The 16,974-nt window shown below is 43.1% G+C and overlaps 1 protein-coding gene across 5 annotated transcripts in view; it reads right to left on the reverse strand.

Annotated features, from left to right (window-relative positions):
• Window positions 1-16,974, reverse strand: part of LSM14A (LSM14A mRNA processing body assembly factor) — a 145,719-nt gene that overhangs the window by 111,919 nt on the left and 16,826 nt on the right. For all 5 annotated transcript variants that reach the window (XM_036345996.1, XM_036345998.1, XM_036345997.1 and 2 more), the window contains exons 2-3: window positions 12,425-12,588; window positions 3,754-3,883 (exon numbers count right to left, since the gene is read on the reverse strand). In XM_036345996.1, the coding sequence (XP_036201889.1) occupies window positions 3,754-3,883; window positions 12,425-12,588 (294 nt within the window). The remainder of the gene's footprint in view (window positions 1-3,753; window positions 3,884-12,424; window positions 12,589-16,974) is intronic.

Here is a 16,974-nt window from a genome sequence, read left to right on the forward strand (position 1 = left end):
AAAATCTTTTAGGAGGAGAATTCTGTCTGGCTTTCCTCAAATTCCCTCAGCCACTACTCACCCCTCTGTGAAGGCGCAGAACAAGTGAGGCCCCTTAAATAAAAATCAGAGGTCTCCAGCAACAGTGGGCCTCTCTCATCACAGTCATTTGGACTGGATGGCATTTGAGTATTTATCTAGGCACCATGACAGGGTACACACAAGCTCAAGTCATGATCTCTGCCCTTACATAATTCACAATCTTATTAGAGCGAGTGGCTGATAAAAGCGCAGTAATGACATCAGAATGTAAGGCAACAATACAGAGAGGAACAGAGGCAATTGCTAGGATGATTTTCCAACAATTAGTACAAAAGTATGTGCTGTGAATTAAATAAAAAATATGTATGGAAGTAGCTGCTTCATGAGTATGGGATCCCTTCCTATTTTAAAGGAAACTGAGTTCCATGTGAACTGTGTAATATGCTATTATGATATCTGAGGCACAGAACAAGGGAGGCCCTAAGGGTACTATGCTTTGATATTTGAGTCATTCTTTATTGTTCAATGTGATTTATTTCTGCATGCTTCAGTTTTGTAATAGTTAAATTACTAGAATAATACATCTTGCTATAAAATATTACTAGAAGAGCAAATGATCAGGTGACATTTATTGTTATTTTCTATAAATGAACACAATCTCTGGTATGCTAAAGTTATAGGTATTATAGAAATATTCAGATAGGGAGACCTATAGGCTTGATTACAAGTTAGGCTATCACAACCTGAATTTATTGCTTAAAAAAAAAAAGCAGGGAGCCAACTAGAAACTGAACCAAATATAAGCCCTTGAAGAGCAAATGTAAATTGGATAAGCTTTGCTATTACAAGAGCAAGAAGAAAAGATTCAGATGCAAGAATGAGAAGCAGATTGCATCCACTCTAAGTTGCTGTTAAAGAAAAAGAATGATATATTATGAAAATACTTAATACAGATTGTAAAGAGATTTGTTCAAAGAGAATTTCCTAGAGGAGGTGGTATTTCAGTTAATTTTTTTAAATGTGAAGAGGTTAGCTAGATAAGAAAAAGGTGTAGGGGTCCCAAATTGCAGAGGGTGCAGGCGGGGCTGAGGGACCCCCCACCACCACCGTGCACGAATTTCGTGCACCAGGCCTCTAATCCTATATAATATCCTATATAATAAAAGCCCAGTGACCGAACGGCTAAACGACCAGACCAACTGGTTGACCAGTCACTGGCACACTGACCACCAGGGGGCAGATGCTCAACGCAGGAGCTGCCCCCCAGTGGTCAGTGCGCTACCACAGTGGGAGTGCCGCTCGGCTGACCGAAATGAGTGGCTGCTCCCGCCGTGAACCCTGGGCGTTGCCTCCTCGCCCCAGGCTCCTCCTTCTCACTCCCTGCCGCCTCCTCTGGATGCCTGCAGGCTGCTGCTGGGCTTGTAGAACTGACCCTGGAGGCGGGTTCATGGCTGCTGCAGGACTGAGGCCTACTCTACTGCCTCTTAGTGCTATTGTCCCTGGGCCCACCCCCAACCAGGTCCCTTGGAGAGGTGAGTGCTCTGGCTCAACGGAAGATGCCAGACCAGGGAGCAGCCATTCGGCTGACCGGAATGAGCAGCACTACGACAGCAGGCCAATCCCCGCATGTCACGCCCCCCACCAGTGCAAGAATCCCATGCACCGGGCCTCGTTCCATTATAAAGGCACAACACTCACCCCCTTTGTAATTAGTAAGTAAACTGGGATGAATACCTTAAGGACATTTTAATATCCTCTTTCAACACCATTTACTCAATGATTTTAGCTGATAATAGTGCTGCTAATTATTACACCAGAGATTATTTTTTTAAAATATATATTTCATTTATTTTTTTATAGAGAGCCAGAAACATCAATGAGAGAGAAACATCAATCAGCTGCCTCCTGCACACCGCCTACTGGGGATGTGCCTGCAACCAAGGTACATGTGCTTGACTGGAATCGAACCTGGGACCTTTCAGTCTGCAGACTGACACTCTATCCACTGAGCCAAACCAGCCAGGGCGAGATTATTAAATGATGGTTTTCTATTATCTACCATTCCTTCCTTTTATTAGTTGGTATTTTTCTGTTAAAAAAGAGCATTGTTTCCCCTTCTTTTAGTGGGGAATGGTATTTAGAAACCAAGAACAGGGTCTACACGTGTTCTTTGCTACTGGATATCACTGCTTCTAGGCCTGTCAGTCAGGAAATAAGCAGTTTTTTAAAAAAATGAGTTAATTCTCATACCTCCAATTCACCTTCAACATCACAGGGTTCTTCCATACCTTCCCCATTCCATATTTTTATATCCCTACTCCATACCACTTCCCAACATCAATATACTACTAACTTGTCCTACCCCATTATACATACAAAATAGTTTCAAAATTGCCTGGCCAGTGTTGCTCAGTGGTTGAGCACAGACCTATGAACCAGGAAGTCACGGTTTGATTCCCGATTCCTAGTCAGAGCACATGCCTGGATTGCAGGCTCAATCCCTGCAGTGGAGGACGTGCAGGAGGCAGCCAATCATGATTCTCTCTCATCACTGATGTTTCTGTCTCTCTCCCCCTTCCTCTCTGAAATCAATAAAAATATATTTTAAAAAATAGTTTCAAAATTAACACCAATACCACTACCAATTACAAACCCCAAGTCAAAATTTTTTAATAGTTCTATTTACTACCACATATCCTACTAAGAGTGTAAAAGTTACTTGAATTAAGTACTTTTTTCCTGTGTGGCTATGTTATTGATTTGATATATATTTAATACCAGTTGTTTCAGCTTATATTTATTCAATTTTGGGATTCACCCTATCCTTTTTTATTTTGTGAATAAGTCAAACGTTTAGATACTTGAAAAGTTACAACTATATAAAAAAGAAATTAATTTTAACAAAACTCATTAGCATGCTAAGACATAAAAACAAAACTTAACACCGGGTTGATCTGATTACACCTAGCTTTTGCACACAATGAATGGTCTTTGTTCTTGGTAGTAGGACTGTTTGTTATTAGCCCCGTCCTCCTACACATTCTCCTTATAGTGTCATATTTCTAAAACATTGTTACTATAAACAAAGCACCAACCCTCCAAATATGCTCTAGGTGAGCATCTTTCATAGGTGATGAGATAATCACCCACACTCAACATAAATACTTCTTAATGGCATTAATATTCCCTAATCACAATGTCATTATTGCCAATCCCTTTTTGAAAATCTATCCTATTGAAAAAATACTTATTTTAAATGTATATACCTTATGTAAATTTAAAATAACATTCAATGAAATCTGATTATTGGGTATATCCAGATTTTTTCTGTTGTTTTTTTAAAGTGACTCTTTTGAGAGATGACCATTTTATTTCTTGATTTTAAAGAGGGAAGAAAGGAGGAAGGGAGACAATGTGGGAGAGGGAATGGGAGAACTGGAGGAGAGAGGGAAAGAGAAAGAGAAATATCGATTTTGTAGTCACACTTATTTTTTCATTCATTGGTTGATTCTTGTATGTGCCCTGACCGGACCCACAACCTTGGCAGATTGAGAAGACACTCTAACTAACTGAGCTACCTGGCCAGGGCCAAGAGAGACCATTTTAGAACCAGTGGTCAATAAGGACATTAAATAAACCCTGTAAAATATAGTAATAAGCTACAAAAGGAATACCAAACAAGATGTCTAAAAATGTGTGGTTATAAAAAAAAAAGAAAAAAGAAAAACGTACCAACACCAACAGCACCAAATTGCTGCCCGACTAATGAACTTGGACTGAACTGACTGTACGTCGACATCCTGCCAAAAGGTCCATAGGAACCCACTGACTGGAATGAAGAAGTAGATGAGCCTAGTGAAGACTGAAGAAAAACCATGGGTTATTTTTTTTAGGCTCTAAACAACATGCATATAATGGAAAGAAATTTGAATATTTACACTTTTAAAGAAAACGATTAAATTATAACTACTACACACAAAAGCAATTATAATCTTACAACATGTATTTAACATTAGAACAGCTGAATAACCTTCTGATTTCACTATTTGTATACCTAGCTGACCCTTGAACAACACGGGTTTGAACTGTGAAGGTCCACTTATATGTGAATTTTTTTCAATATAGTCAACCCTCAACAAATGGAGAGGGTCCATTGTATGTTTTGTTCTACACCATTTTATACACTGATTGGCCAGATTATTATGACCACCTGACATTTGTAGGCAAATTAGCTATAATTTCGCGCTGAAGTTGCTAGAGGGCCAGACCATTATAAATAGGGAAGCAGATTGTTTACCACGACAGAAGTGATTTTTTCTGAAGATATGGGTAAACAACACGATTTAACAGCCTTTGAACGTGGGATACACACACACACACACACACACACACACACACACACACACACACACACACACACACTGAGTGGCCAGATTATTATGACCACCCCATCAGTACTTCGCTGGGCCACCTTTTGCCTTCAATACTGCGGCGATTCTCCTTGGCATTGACTCCATGAGATGTTGAAAGGTGATGTGACACCATGCCTGATCAATAGCACTGTCCAGTTCTGTGAGATTTGATGGTTGTGGAACCAGCTGCCTGATGGCTCTTTTAACTTCATCCTACAAATGCTCAATTGGATTGAGATCTGGTGATTGTGGGGGCCACCTAAGCAAGGTAAAGTCTCCCTCGTTCTTGAAACCACTCCTGCACAATACGAGCACCATGGCACGGCGCATTGTCTTGCTGGAAGAAGCCATCTCCATTGGGATACGCCATCAACAAGATAGTATGAACCTGATCAGCAATGATACTTAGGTATGTTGTGCTACTCAGACGTTGTTCCACAAGAATTAAAGGGCCCCAATCATGCCAGGAAAACATGCCCCAAACCACAACACTGCCCCCACCAGCTTGAAGGGTTGTATTCATGCATGTGGGGTGCATGCTTTCATGCTGATTCCGCCAAATTCTCACTCTGCCATCTGCAAGATGCAACTGGAAACGTGATTCATCGGATCACATGACTTTTTTCCAATGCTCGACTGTCCAATTCTTGTGTTCCTGTGCGACTTGGAGATGTTTTATCTTGGTAACTGAAGATAGCAAAGGTGCTGGAACAGGCCTTCCGCTTCCATATCCCATACGATGCAGTGTACGGCTAATTTGCCTACAAATGTCAGGTGGTCATAATAATCTGGCCACTCAGTGTAATATATATCTCATGTTCAAAGGCTGTTAAATCACGTTGTTTACCCACATCTTCAGAAAAAAATCACTTCTACTGTCATGGTAAACAACCTGCTTCCCTATTTGTAATGGTCTGGCCCTCTAGCAACTTCAGCGCGCAATTATAGCTAATTTGTCTACAAACGTCAGGTGGTCATAATAAGCTGGCGACTCAGTGTATAAAGGACTTGAGTATCCACAGATTTTGGTATCTATAGAAGGTCCTGGAATCAATACCCTGCACAATCCGAGAAACAACTATAGCTAAGTTTTGGGGAATCAGAAGTTACACGTGGTCCTGTTTGGGTGGCTCAGTTGGCTGGAGTGTCGTACTGTACACCAAGCATGTCAAATTCAAAGGCTAACATGGGCCAATTAAATGAGGCATACGGCCTGCGGGCCGCAAGTTTGACATCCTTGATGTACACCAAAAGGTTACAGGTTCGATTCCCCGTCAGGGGATGTATGGGAGGGAACGGATTGATGTTTCTCTCTCTCCCGCTTCCTCTCTCTAAAGTCAATGTAACAAGAAAACAATATATTCTCAGGTGATGATTGAAAAGAAAAAAAAGAAAGTATCTTTCGTAGAGAAGTTAAAAATAAAAATACATGTAGATGTTTTATTGTGTGAGGGTTGGCACCCCCAAATTCTGCATTGTTCAAAGGGTCAACTATATGTGCTAATTTTATACTCATTGATATATACACTTTTTTTCTACAATAAACTCCTCCTTTGAGTAAAGAGTTTTATAGCAGATTTAGGAAAGAACTGAAGAAAAGTTACTTGACTATCAAGTAAAATAACTTTGCTTAAAGGGAAAAAAACATGAAAAAACATACTTGGTAATATATTGAGTTTTAAATCTGTGCTGACAAATAAGACATTTCACTTTTGATTTTATTTTCGATCATGTGAGGTGCACTATTAAATTTACAGGAAAGAGATGGAAAAACAAACTATTCCACACACAAATTTACATTTTTAAATATAGTTATTAAGTTAAAGAAAAAATTAAAAAAACATTGTTACTAAACCCAAAATATAATTTAATATGTATATACACAAACTTTTATATTAATTTATCTTAATATAAAATATTTCATAATATAAATATGAAGTGTAATAACTACTACTGGCATATAAGCTCACTGATAGTAGGACTTTGTCTGTGTATTCACTGCTGGTACCAGGCACATGGCAGGTGCTCAATAAATCCCACTGAAAGAATGAACTAAAAGTTCAAAAGTTGCCCGACCAGTGTTGCTCAGCGGTGGAGCATCAACCTCTGAACTGGGAGGTCATGGTTCTATTTCTGGATGGGGCATATGCCTGGGTTGCAGGCTTGAACCCAGTAGGGTGCATGCAGGAGGCAGCCAATGGATAATTCTCTCTCATTATTGATGTTTCTCTCTCTCTTTTCCTTCCTCTGAAAATAAATAAATAAATAATCCAAAGTCAAAATTTAAGGTGGTTAGAGGTTTTTCAATACCATTTTGATTTGCATTTTCTTTGATTTTCCTCATTCCATAAAGCTGATTACTTAAATAACTGGTTCCCTGGAGAATTATCAAAAGCTATCTAAATATATAAAAGCCTAATATGCAAATTGTCCGCACGGGAGTTCAACTGGGAGACTGATTACTCGCTATGACATGCGCTGACCACCAGGGGGCAGTGTAAACTAAGGGAGGCCCTGGCCAGCAGCCAGAAGGCCCCGATTGGCCCTGATCGCCAGCCAGGCCTAGGGACCCTACCCATGCACAAATTTCATACCACCAGGCTTCTAGTCCTATATAATAAAGAGGTAATATGCAAATTGAGCATCACACCCTCACACAAGATGGCTGCCCCCATGTGGTTACGAGATGGCTGGCAGGGAAGGGCAGTTGTGGGTGACCAGGCTGGCAGGGGAGGGCAGTTAGGGGTGACCGGGCTGGCAGAGGAGGGCAGCTGGGGGCGACCAGGCCGGCAGGGGAGCAGTTAGGTGTCAATCAGGCTGGCAGGGGAGTGGTTAGGGGGTGATCAGGCTGGCAGGCAGAAGCAGTTAGGGGCAATCAGACAGGTGAGCAGTTGGGACCAGCAGTCCTGGATTGTGAGAGATGTCCAACTGCCGGACATCCCTCAAGGGGTCCCAGATTGGAGAGGGTGCAGGCTGGGCTGTGGGACACTCCCTCCAGTGCAGGAATTTCATGCACTGGGCCTCTAGTATATCTATATCTATATCTATATCTATATCTATATCTATATCTATATCTATATCTATATCTATATCTATAATAATAAAAGCATAATATGCTAATCAGACCAAACAGCTGAACGACTGGATGAACTTCCAGACAAAGCTGGGGCTGCGAGGGCCGAGGCAAGCTGCCGCAGCTGCGAGAGCCGAGCAACCCATTGCACGAATTTCGTGCATTGGGCCTCTAGTCCTATCTAATAAAAGAGAAACATGGTAATTAGCCATACATCCGCTACCCTTCCCATTGGCTAATCAGGGAGATATGCAAATTAACTGCCAGCCGAGATGGCGGCCGGCAGCCAGGCAGCTTGAAGCGAACATGAGGCTTGCTTGCTTCAGTGACGGAGGAAACCAACCTTCCCCGCCTGCCTTGCCGGCCTCTGAGCTTGCAGTTTGAAACATTGTTACAAATATAGAAGCTAAACAAAACCCCAGAAACCTGCTTTCAGCCAGCTGGGATCTCAGAGCTGGAGTTGAAACAGTGTTTCGATTATAGAACCCAAACAAACCAGATACCTGCTTTCAGCAGCAGAGGCCTCAGAGCTGGAGCCAGAGCTAAAGCTGGCCCAGAATTTAAAAAAAAAGAAAAAAAGGAGCAGTTGGGAGCTTCAGTCACCCGCCAGCCTGAAAACAGCCCTCAGCCCCTCACCCAGACTGGCCAGGCACCCTAGTGGGGACCCCCACCCTGAAGGGTGTGTGACCAGCAGCAAACAGCCATCATCCCCTCACCCAGGCTGGCCAGGCACCCCAGTGGGGACCCCCACCCTGATCCAGGACACCCTTCAGGGCAAATCAGCCGGCCCCCACCCATGCACCAGGCCTCTATCCTATATAGTAAAAGGGTAATATGCCTCCCAGCATCGGGATCAGCAGAGCTGCGAGGCCTCCCGGCACCGGGATCAGCAGAGCCGAGAGGCCTCCCGGCACCGGGATCAGCGTGATAGGGGGCAGTGCCCAAACTCCCTGATTGCCCTGGGGCTCTGTGTGTGACGGGGGTGGGGCCACACCTCCCTATCCGCCATGCTCTGTTCGTGACAGGGGAAGGCGCCCCAATCCCCTGATGAGCCCTGCTCTGTGCCTTATAGGGGGGAGCTCCCCAACCCCCTGATCGCCCTGTGGCTCTGTGTGTGACAGGGTGCGGCGCCCCCCACCACGGGCCCTGCTCTGTGTGTGACGGGGTAGAGTCAAAACCTCCCCATCAGCCTTACCCTGAGTGTGACAGTGGCGGTGCCCCAACCCCCTGATCCGCCCTGCTCTGTGTGTGACGGGGCGGTGCCCCGACTCCCCTATCGGTCCTACTCTGTGAGTGACGGGGGGAGCTCCCCAACCCCGATTGACCCTGCTCTGTGCGTGACAGGGTACGGAGCCCCAACCCCCTTGATGGGCCCTGCTCTGTGCGTGATAGGGGGCAGCGCCCCAACCCCGATTGGCTCTGCTCTGCGTGTGACAGGGGGCAGCACCCCAACCCCGATTGGCCCTGCTCTGTGCGTGACAGGGGGTGGTGCTGCAACCTCCCTATCGATCCTGCCTTGAGTGTGACAGGGAGCGGTGCCCCAACCCCCCAATCGGCCCTACCCTGAGCATGACTGAGGGTGGCATTGCAACCTCCCAATCCGCCCTGCTCTGTGCATGACAGGGGGTGGTGCCCCAACTCCCCAATTGGCCCTGCTCTGAGCCCGACCAGGGGCTGCACCTAGGGACTGGGCCTGCCCTTGCCACCCGGGAGCAGGCCTAAGCCAGCAGGTCGTTATCTCCCGAGGAGTCCCAGACTGCGAGAGTGCACAGGCCGGGCTGAGGGACCCCCCTCCTCCCCGAGTGCACAAATTTTTGTGCACCGGGCCTCTAGTATATATATAAAAGCTTAATAAAGTGTCCGACTGAGGGTTGACTGACCGGTCACTATGATGTGCACTGACCACCAGGGAGCAGATGTTCCAACCAATAGGTTAGCTTGCTGCTGGGGTCTGGCCAATCGGGACTTGGCAAGATGCGGCTGGACACGCCCTGGAGCCCTCCAGTGATCCCTCCCGCAGTCCCTCCCCGGTCACCGGCCACTGGCCCCGACTGGGACTGGGTGAGATGGCCCTGATCGACCCCGATTGCCTCCAGGAAACAGTGCTTCCTCCTGTGGGAGCGCACTGACTACCAGGGGGCAGCTCCTGCATTCAGCGTCTGCTCCCTGGTGGTCAGTGCGCATCATAGCGACCAGTTGTTCCACCATTAGGGTCAATTTGCATATTACCCCTTTATTACATAGAATATGCTTTACCTATGGACATAGACAATAGGGTTTTGAAGGCCTGGGGTGGGGCGGGAACTGGGTGGAGGTGGGCAATGGGGGGGAAAAAAGGGACACCTATAATACTTTCAACAATAAAAAAGAAAGGAGAGGATAGATGAAAGAATTTCTCTAGTTTATGTTATAAGAATAAAATTTACCCATTTCTTATTAAAAAGCTTGTCTTAATATTCAAGAACAATGAGTGGTAAATAAATGTTAAAAGGTCCCTTTTCTTTTTTCTGCCTTAATTTTATATTAGAAGAGTTCCTGAGGTATTTTAATAACTAGAAGACAAATTGTGTATAATATGTACTTTAAGAATCTGATTTGTGGGAAACTAAGATTTTTATCACTCACAGAACAAAAAAAGGAAAGTTAATTTAAAAGTATTACATTGATAAATGAATAAGCATCTTTTAGCGCAAATGACCAAAGACTTTTTTTAAACCAGGGGTTTTATTTACTTTTTAATCCTCAACCGAGGATATTTTTCCATTGATTTTTAGAGAGAGTGGAAAGGAGGGGGAAAGACTGAGAGAGAGAAGCACATGGATTGGTAGAGGTAGAGTTACGTGCCCTTGACTGGAATCAAACTTGAGACCCTTCAGTCATCAGGCTGAGGGTCTATCCACTGAGCAAAACCAGCTAGGGCCAAACAAAGACTTCTAATAAGAAAAAGGGTTAAGAAAGAAATGAATTCAGGAGGAAAACCAAGGGGGCCACAAGGTTTTAATCAGCTATGCCCTCAAGTAAAAATATTCTTAAGACCTGCTTCTTCTGCATTATAGCTGACAGTTTCTATATGCTTCCAATTAAAATGTAAAATGAAAACAGGTACTGTAATGGACATCCTCTTTATTTTTATTTTATTTTTTTTCTTTTCTTTTGTTTTTTAGGGGTGGGGAATCCCAGGGGATCCTGGGAGGGGAGGGGGTCCCGGGCCAGGGCCGGAGGTGGGGTTGGGCACCAGAGCTTTCAGTTTGTTCCCTGGACATCCTTTTTAATCCATAATTAAAATCTTTTAGATATATGTGTTTCTGTTTTAAATAAAATACACAATTAAAAAATATATATATTTAGAAAATATATATATTTCAAATTGTGGCTCTATCCCAATCTCACTTCACTTCAGAGAGGAAGGGAGAGGGAGGGAGAGATAGAAACATTAATGATGAGAGAGAATCATTCATCAGCTGCCTCTTGTATGCCATCTACTGAGAACTGAACCCGCAATCCGAGCATGTGCCCTTGACCCGAATCGCACCTGGGATACTTCAGTCTGCAGGCTGACGCTCTATCCACTGAACCAAACTGGCTAAGGCTAAAATACTCAATTTTTTACTTCTCTCACTGAGAATACTTAAGTCTTCTTTTTAAATACCTTATTTAGGAAACTGAATATGTCTGTACATTAAAATTTTTTAATGTTTGGCTCTCTTTTTTAAAAAAATCCTCACCCAAGGACACATTTTATTAATTTGAGAGAGAGAGAGAGAGAAACATTGATCAGTTGCCTTTTGTACGTGCCCTGACCATGACGCTCCAACTAACTGAGCCACCTGGCCAGTGCTATGTTTGGTTATCTTATATAACGTTGCATGTATATTGTATAACATATAATGTGATTTTACTCCCCTGCCCCCAAACCTAATATACCTAAGAGTAGCCATCACCATCTTGGTTTTTATTTTTTAAAAAAATATATTTTATTGATTTTTTACAGAGAGTTAGGGAGAGAGAGAGTTAGAAACATCGATCAGCTGCCTCCTGCACACTCCCTACTGGGTATGTGCCCGCAACCAAGGTACATGCCCTTGACCGGAATTGAACCTGGGACTCTTGAGTCCGCAGGCCAACGCTCTATCCCCTGAGCCAAATTGGTTAGGGCACCACCTTGGTTTTTAATATGAACCACATGAGAATTAATATAGTGGCACAGATCCTGGATTCGAGCCAACTGCCTGAGTTTGTTCAAATTGTGGCTCTATCCCAATCTCACTTGTAAAAACTGAGAATAATTATAATAAGAAGCTCAGAGGGTGGAGTGAGGATTGACTTTTTTTTAAAATGTATTTTATTGATTTTTACAGAGAAAAAGGGAGAGGGATAGAGAATTAGAAACATCGATGAGAGAGAGACATTGATCAGCTGCCTCCTGCACACTCCCCACTGGGGATATGCCTGCAACCAAGTTACATGCCCTTGACCGGAACCGAACCTGGGACCCTTGAGTCCGCAGGCCGACGCTCTATCCACTGAGCCAAACCAGCTAGAGCGAGGATTGACTTTTATATATAGTGGTTTGAATAGTGTTTCTCATATAATTAGATCGCGATAAAATATTTTAACTGATGTTGAAATTAGAAAATATTTTATAATAAAAATAAATTCATTAGCTATTTCAGACTTTATTTAGTTTCTTATGCTCTAGAGAGAAAAACCTAGATGAAACATTATCCAGGTATTTTAGGTATCTAGGGAAATAGAAAATGGTAAGCTATATATGGGCATTCAACTGAGAAAACAAACAAACAAACAAACAAACAAACAAACAAACAAAAACCCCTGAAAACCCAGGAACAGCAAAAGCCAAGGCTAGCCATGTGCATCAAGTTTATTTGAACGCCAAGACAAACTTATTATCAGTTACCTGAACGATAGCTGGGTCCTGAGGCAAAGAACATTGTGGTTTTGGTGGCTCACAAACAGTGAGGTCTTTAATATCACTTCCGCGGAATATTATGTATTCAAAGACTTCATCTCGAGGTGGTATTGGACGATCTGTTGGTCTGTCTTCTGTACCAAAGGACCGAACTGGTAAGAAAACAGAGGATATAAGATATGTGCCTATTCATCATATTCAGGTAGTACCTCTTATAAGTGTATTGTTCCAAGTATAAGCAGCAGTTCTTAAATGTCACCCATGAGATAGTACTCATTAATTCGTAGCTAAATAATTTTTTTAAAAAAGAAGAATAAAGTGAGTTTTGCCTAGAGCCAAATGTATTCAGTTTAAACAAAGACTGTATTATAAGATTGTGTTCTTCCTAGATTTTTATTTATTTACTAGAGGCCTGATGCACAAAATTTGTGGAAGAGTAGGCCTTCCTTTCCCTGGCTGCCGGCACCGGCTTCCCTCTGGCACCCAGGACCCGGGCTTCCCTCGCAGCCCCGGCTTCATTTGGAAGGTCATCCAGTCTAATTAGCATATTACACTTTTATTATTATAGAAGATATCTTTGGTACTTGTGAGAGGAAATGTTGATTTATTTTTTATTTACTTATTTTCAGTTTGATCTATTTTTTTAAAGAAATATTTTATTGATTTTTTACAGAGAGGAAGGGAGAGGGATAGAGAGCTAGAAACATCGATGAGAGAGAAACATCGATGAGAGAGAAACATCGATCAGCCGCCTCCTGCGCACCTCCTACTGGGGATGTGCCCGCAATCAAGGTACATGCCTTTGACCTGAATCGAACCCGGGACCTTTCAGTCTGCAGGCCGACGCTCTATCCACTGAGCCAAACCGATTAGGGCTTGATCTATTTTTAATGTCCTCATTCAGCAAAATAGAAAATTGGAAACCTATGTGACATTTCCTGTGTGTGTGGTGGGGGGAAGTGGGAGTGGAGAGGAGAGGCCAGTGTGTGAAGATTTACAGAGTCCACAAAATCCCAAAGTTCTAAAAATGCCTGCATCTGTATAGAAGTTTCAAATAAGAAAAGTCTGAAAGATCATATATTATCCATTTAAAGAGCATCCTAGAGGAAGTAAACGCAACATAATGCAAAGTTTTGAATGTATGCATTTTTCCGCAGAATTGATCCAAAGCTAGACTGAAGATGAATGTTATTTCAGTTTAAATAATACCTCTTTTTAATCCTAAAAATTCTTTCTAGTACTTATGAGACTTCCAGGACAGATGGTGGCATAGGTGTAGGTTTACAGAAGACTATCCTTCCCTTAGGCTAATAAAAAAAGTTAAAAGTATCCCCAAGCCAGGAAATGATCTCAAACTCATACCATGCAATTTTGTTAAGTAAGTATCTTTCAGATGCTGAATGAGTTAGTCTAAACTGGAAGATGAATCCCAGAAACTGTATGTAGCATGTCCTTAGAAATTTTTACTGGTACCCACAAACTTGGTAGATGAGGATAGGGGCACAGATGTGGAAAAAAAGTTGAAATTCCCTTTCCCCTGGTTGCCAAACAGTACTGTATCAGGGCAGGAATAAGAGGCAGGTTTTACATTTTGTCCTTTATCCAAAAGGAAGGCTAAAGAGTTAGAAAAAGCAGAACTACTAAGAAAATTACAACTGAATCAATCTTCCTCCTAACCTCAGGATCACCACCATTACCACTACCACCACCACTACCACCACCACACAATGTATAATGTCCCAGCCCTCCAAAGTAATAGATTAGCTTATCCTGAAGCAGAGGAGGGGAAAAGCCAAAGCCCTTCCTCTACAAAATCATAGAGAAGCTCCATAGCTTCCTAAGGACTAACGATAATCACATATTCAAAAGATAGATTAATTGCTTTATATTCTAAAAAAAAATCAACTTTATACCTTAAGAAACTTGAAAAACCCCAAAATAAATCCCAAATTCAGCAAAGTAAATAATACAGATAAGAGCCGAGATAAACAACAAAAAGAACAGAAAAATAATCAACAAAACTAAAAGTTGGTTTTCTGAAAAGATGAATAAAATATAGAAACCTTAGCTATAATGACCAAGGATAAAGTGAGAAGATGCAAATAACTAAAATCAGAAATAAGAACAAGGATACTACTACCAGTCTTATGGAAATTAAAAGGCTTATAAAATAATCATATGCCAAAACAAGCTAGATAATCTAGATGAAACAGAAAAATTCCTAGTTACCAAAAGTGATTCAAGAAAAAAAGAAAAACAGAAAATCTCAACAGACCTACAAGAGATTGGACTAGTAATCGATAACCTCCAAAGAGCCAGAACCAGATGGTTTTACTGGTGAATTTTATCAAACATTAAAAAAAGAATTAAGATCAACCCTATTCAAACTCCTTCAAAAAACAAAACAAAACAAAAAAACCCCACTTTTTAACACATTCTAGGAGGCCAGCATTACCCTGATACCAAAAGTCAGACAAAGAGACCATAAGAAAACTACAAGTCAATCTCTCTTTGATTGATTCTAAAAAAAGTTCTAAAAAAATTTAAAATTCTAAAAAAATTCTAAAAAAAAAATTCTAAACACAAAAATTCTAAAAAAACAAAAACAAAAAATACTAGCAAACTAATCCTCAGTACATTTAGAAAATTATATACCTTGATCAATTGGGATTTTATCCTAAGAATGCAATGGTGGTTTAACAAATTCAGTGTAATATACCACATTAATAGACTGAAAGGTAGAGTCCCACACAATCATCTTAACAGATGTAGAAAAAAAACATTTGACAAAATTTAACACGATTTCATGATAAGAACACTTAGTGAACTTGGAATAGAAGGGGACTTCTTTAACATGAAGGGCATACCAGTATATGAAAAACCCACAGCTAACATATTCAATGATAAAAGACGAAAACTTTCCCCTAAGATCAGAAACAAGACAAGGATGCTCACTTTCCCCACTGCTATTCAGAAGTCTTAGCCAGCACAATCAGGCCTCGCAGCCATCGTGGCCAGTAGTGGCAGCAGCAGTGGGGTGATGGGGGTGGCGCCTTCCCCTGATCAGCCCGGTCACCTCCTGCAGAGGGAGGCCAGACTACGGCTTAGGCCCACTTCCCTGAGGGCTCCCGGACTGTGAGAGGGGGCAGGCCACCTGAAGGACAACCGCTGCCCAATGCACAAATTTTCATGCACCGGGCCTCTAGTATACAATGTACAATAACCATTCAGTGACATTTAGTATAGTTATAATGTCGTGTGACCACCACCTCTCAGTTTCAAATTTTTTTCATGGCCCTAGAGTATGCCTACTCATTAAGTAATCCCTCCCCATTACCTCCTACCCCCAGTAACCAGTATCTGCTTTTCCTACCCTGGATAATTAAAGGAACATACAATGTGAGACATTTTGTGTCTGGCTTCTTTTACTTAGCATAATGCTTTGTAGTTTCATTCTAACTAACATGTATCAGCATTTCCTTTTTAAGACTGAACTAGAGGCCTGGTGCATGAATTCGTGCATGGGTGGTGTCCTGAGGGGGGAACCGGGACACGACTGGCCCTCTGGGCAGGCAGTGGGATGCCCTTGCCGGCCTGGGATCCGGATCTGTCCCACTGACGTTCATACTGGTTGTCAGGGGCCATCTGGCAACCGCTTTTATATTCTTTCTTCCTTGCAGACCATCTAGGGAGGGGAAGTGGCCATGGTGTCCGAGGCCGACTTCCAGGAGGCCGGCGGCTCTGGTCGTCAGTGCCTGGTCCATTCTCTGGAGATTGGGCCTGCAAGACTACTAAGGGAATGAGTGACTGCCGCCAGGCTGATGGGCCGCCGAGATGGGTCAGTCAGCTAAGTGGTGCTCCTGCTGTGGGAGTGCACTGATCACCAGGGGGCAGCTCCTGTGTTGAGTGTCTGCCCCCTGGTGGTCAGTGCGTGTCATAGCAACTAGTCATTCTGGTCGTTCGGTCACTTAGGCTTTTATATCCTACTAGAGGCCTGATGCATGAAATTCGTGCACAGGGTGTGTGTGTGTCCCTCAGCCCAGCCTGCACCCTCTCCAATCTGGGACCCCTAGGGATCGAGCCTAAACTGGTAGTCGGACATCCCTCTCATAATCCAGGACTGCTGGCTCCAAATCGCTCACCTGCCTGCCTGATTGCCTGTAACCACTCTGCCTGCCAGCTTGATCACCCCCTAACCACACTCCTGCTAGCCTGCTCGACGCCTAACTGCTCCCTTGTCGGTCCAATTGCCCCTAACTGCCCTCCCCTGCCAGCCTGGTTGCCCCTAACTGCCCTCCTCTGCAGGCCTGATTGCTCCCACCTGACCTCCCTTGCAGGCCTGGTCCCTCCCAACTACCCTCCCCTGCCGGCCATCTTGTGTCCACATGAGAGTGGCCATCTTTGACCACATAGGGGTGGCTATCTTGTGTGTTGGAGTGATGGTCAATTTGCATATCACACTTTTATTAGATAGGATACTAGAAGCCCGATGCATGAAGATCATGCAAGAGTAGGCCTTTGTTTCCACGGCTGCTGGC

The sequence above is a fragment of the Myotis myotis genome, unplaced genomic scaffold (genome assembly GCF_014108235.1).
Source record: "Myotis myotis isolate mMyoMyo1 unplaced genomic scaffold, mMyoMyo1.p scaffold_m19_p_19, whole genome shotgun sequence".
In the NCBI taxonomy this organism is placed as follows: Eukaryota; Metazoa; Chordata; class Mammalia; order Chiroptera; family Vespertilionidae; genus Myotis; species Myotis myotis.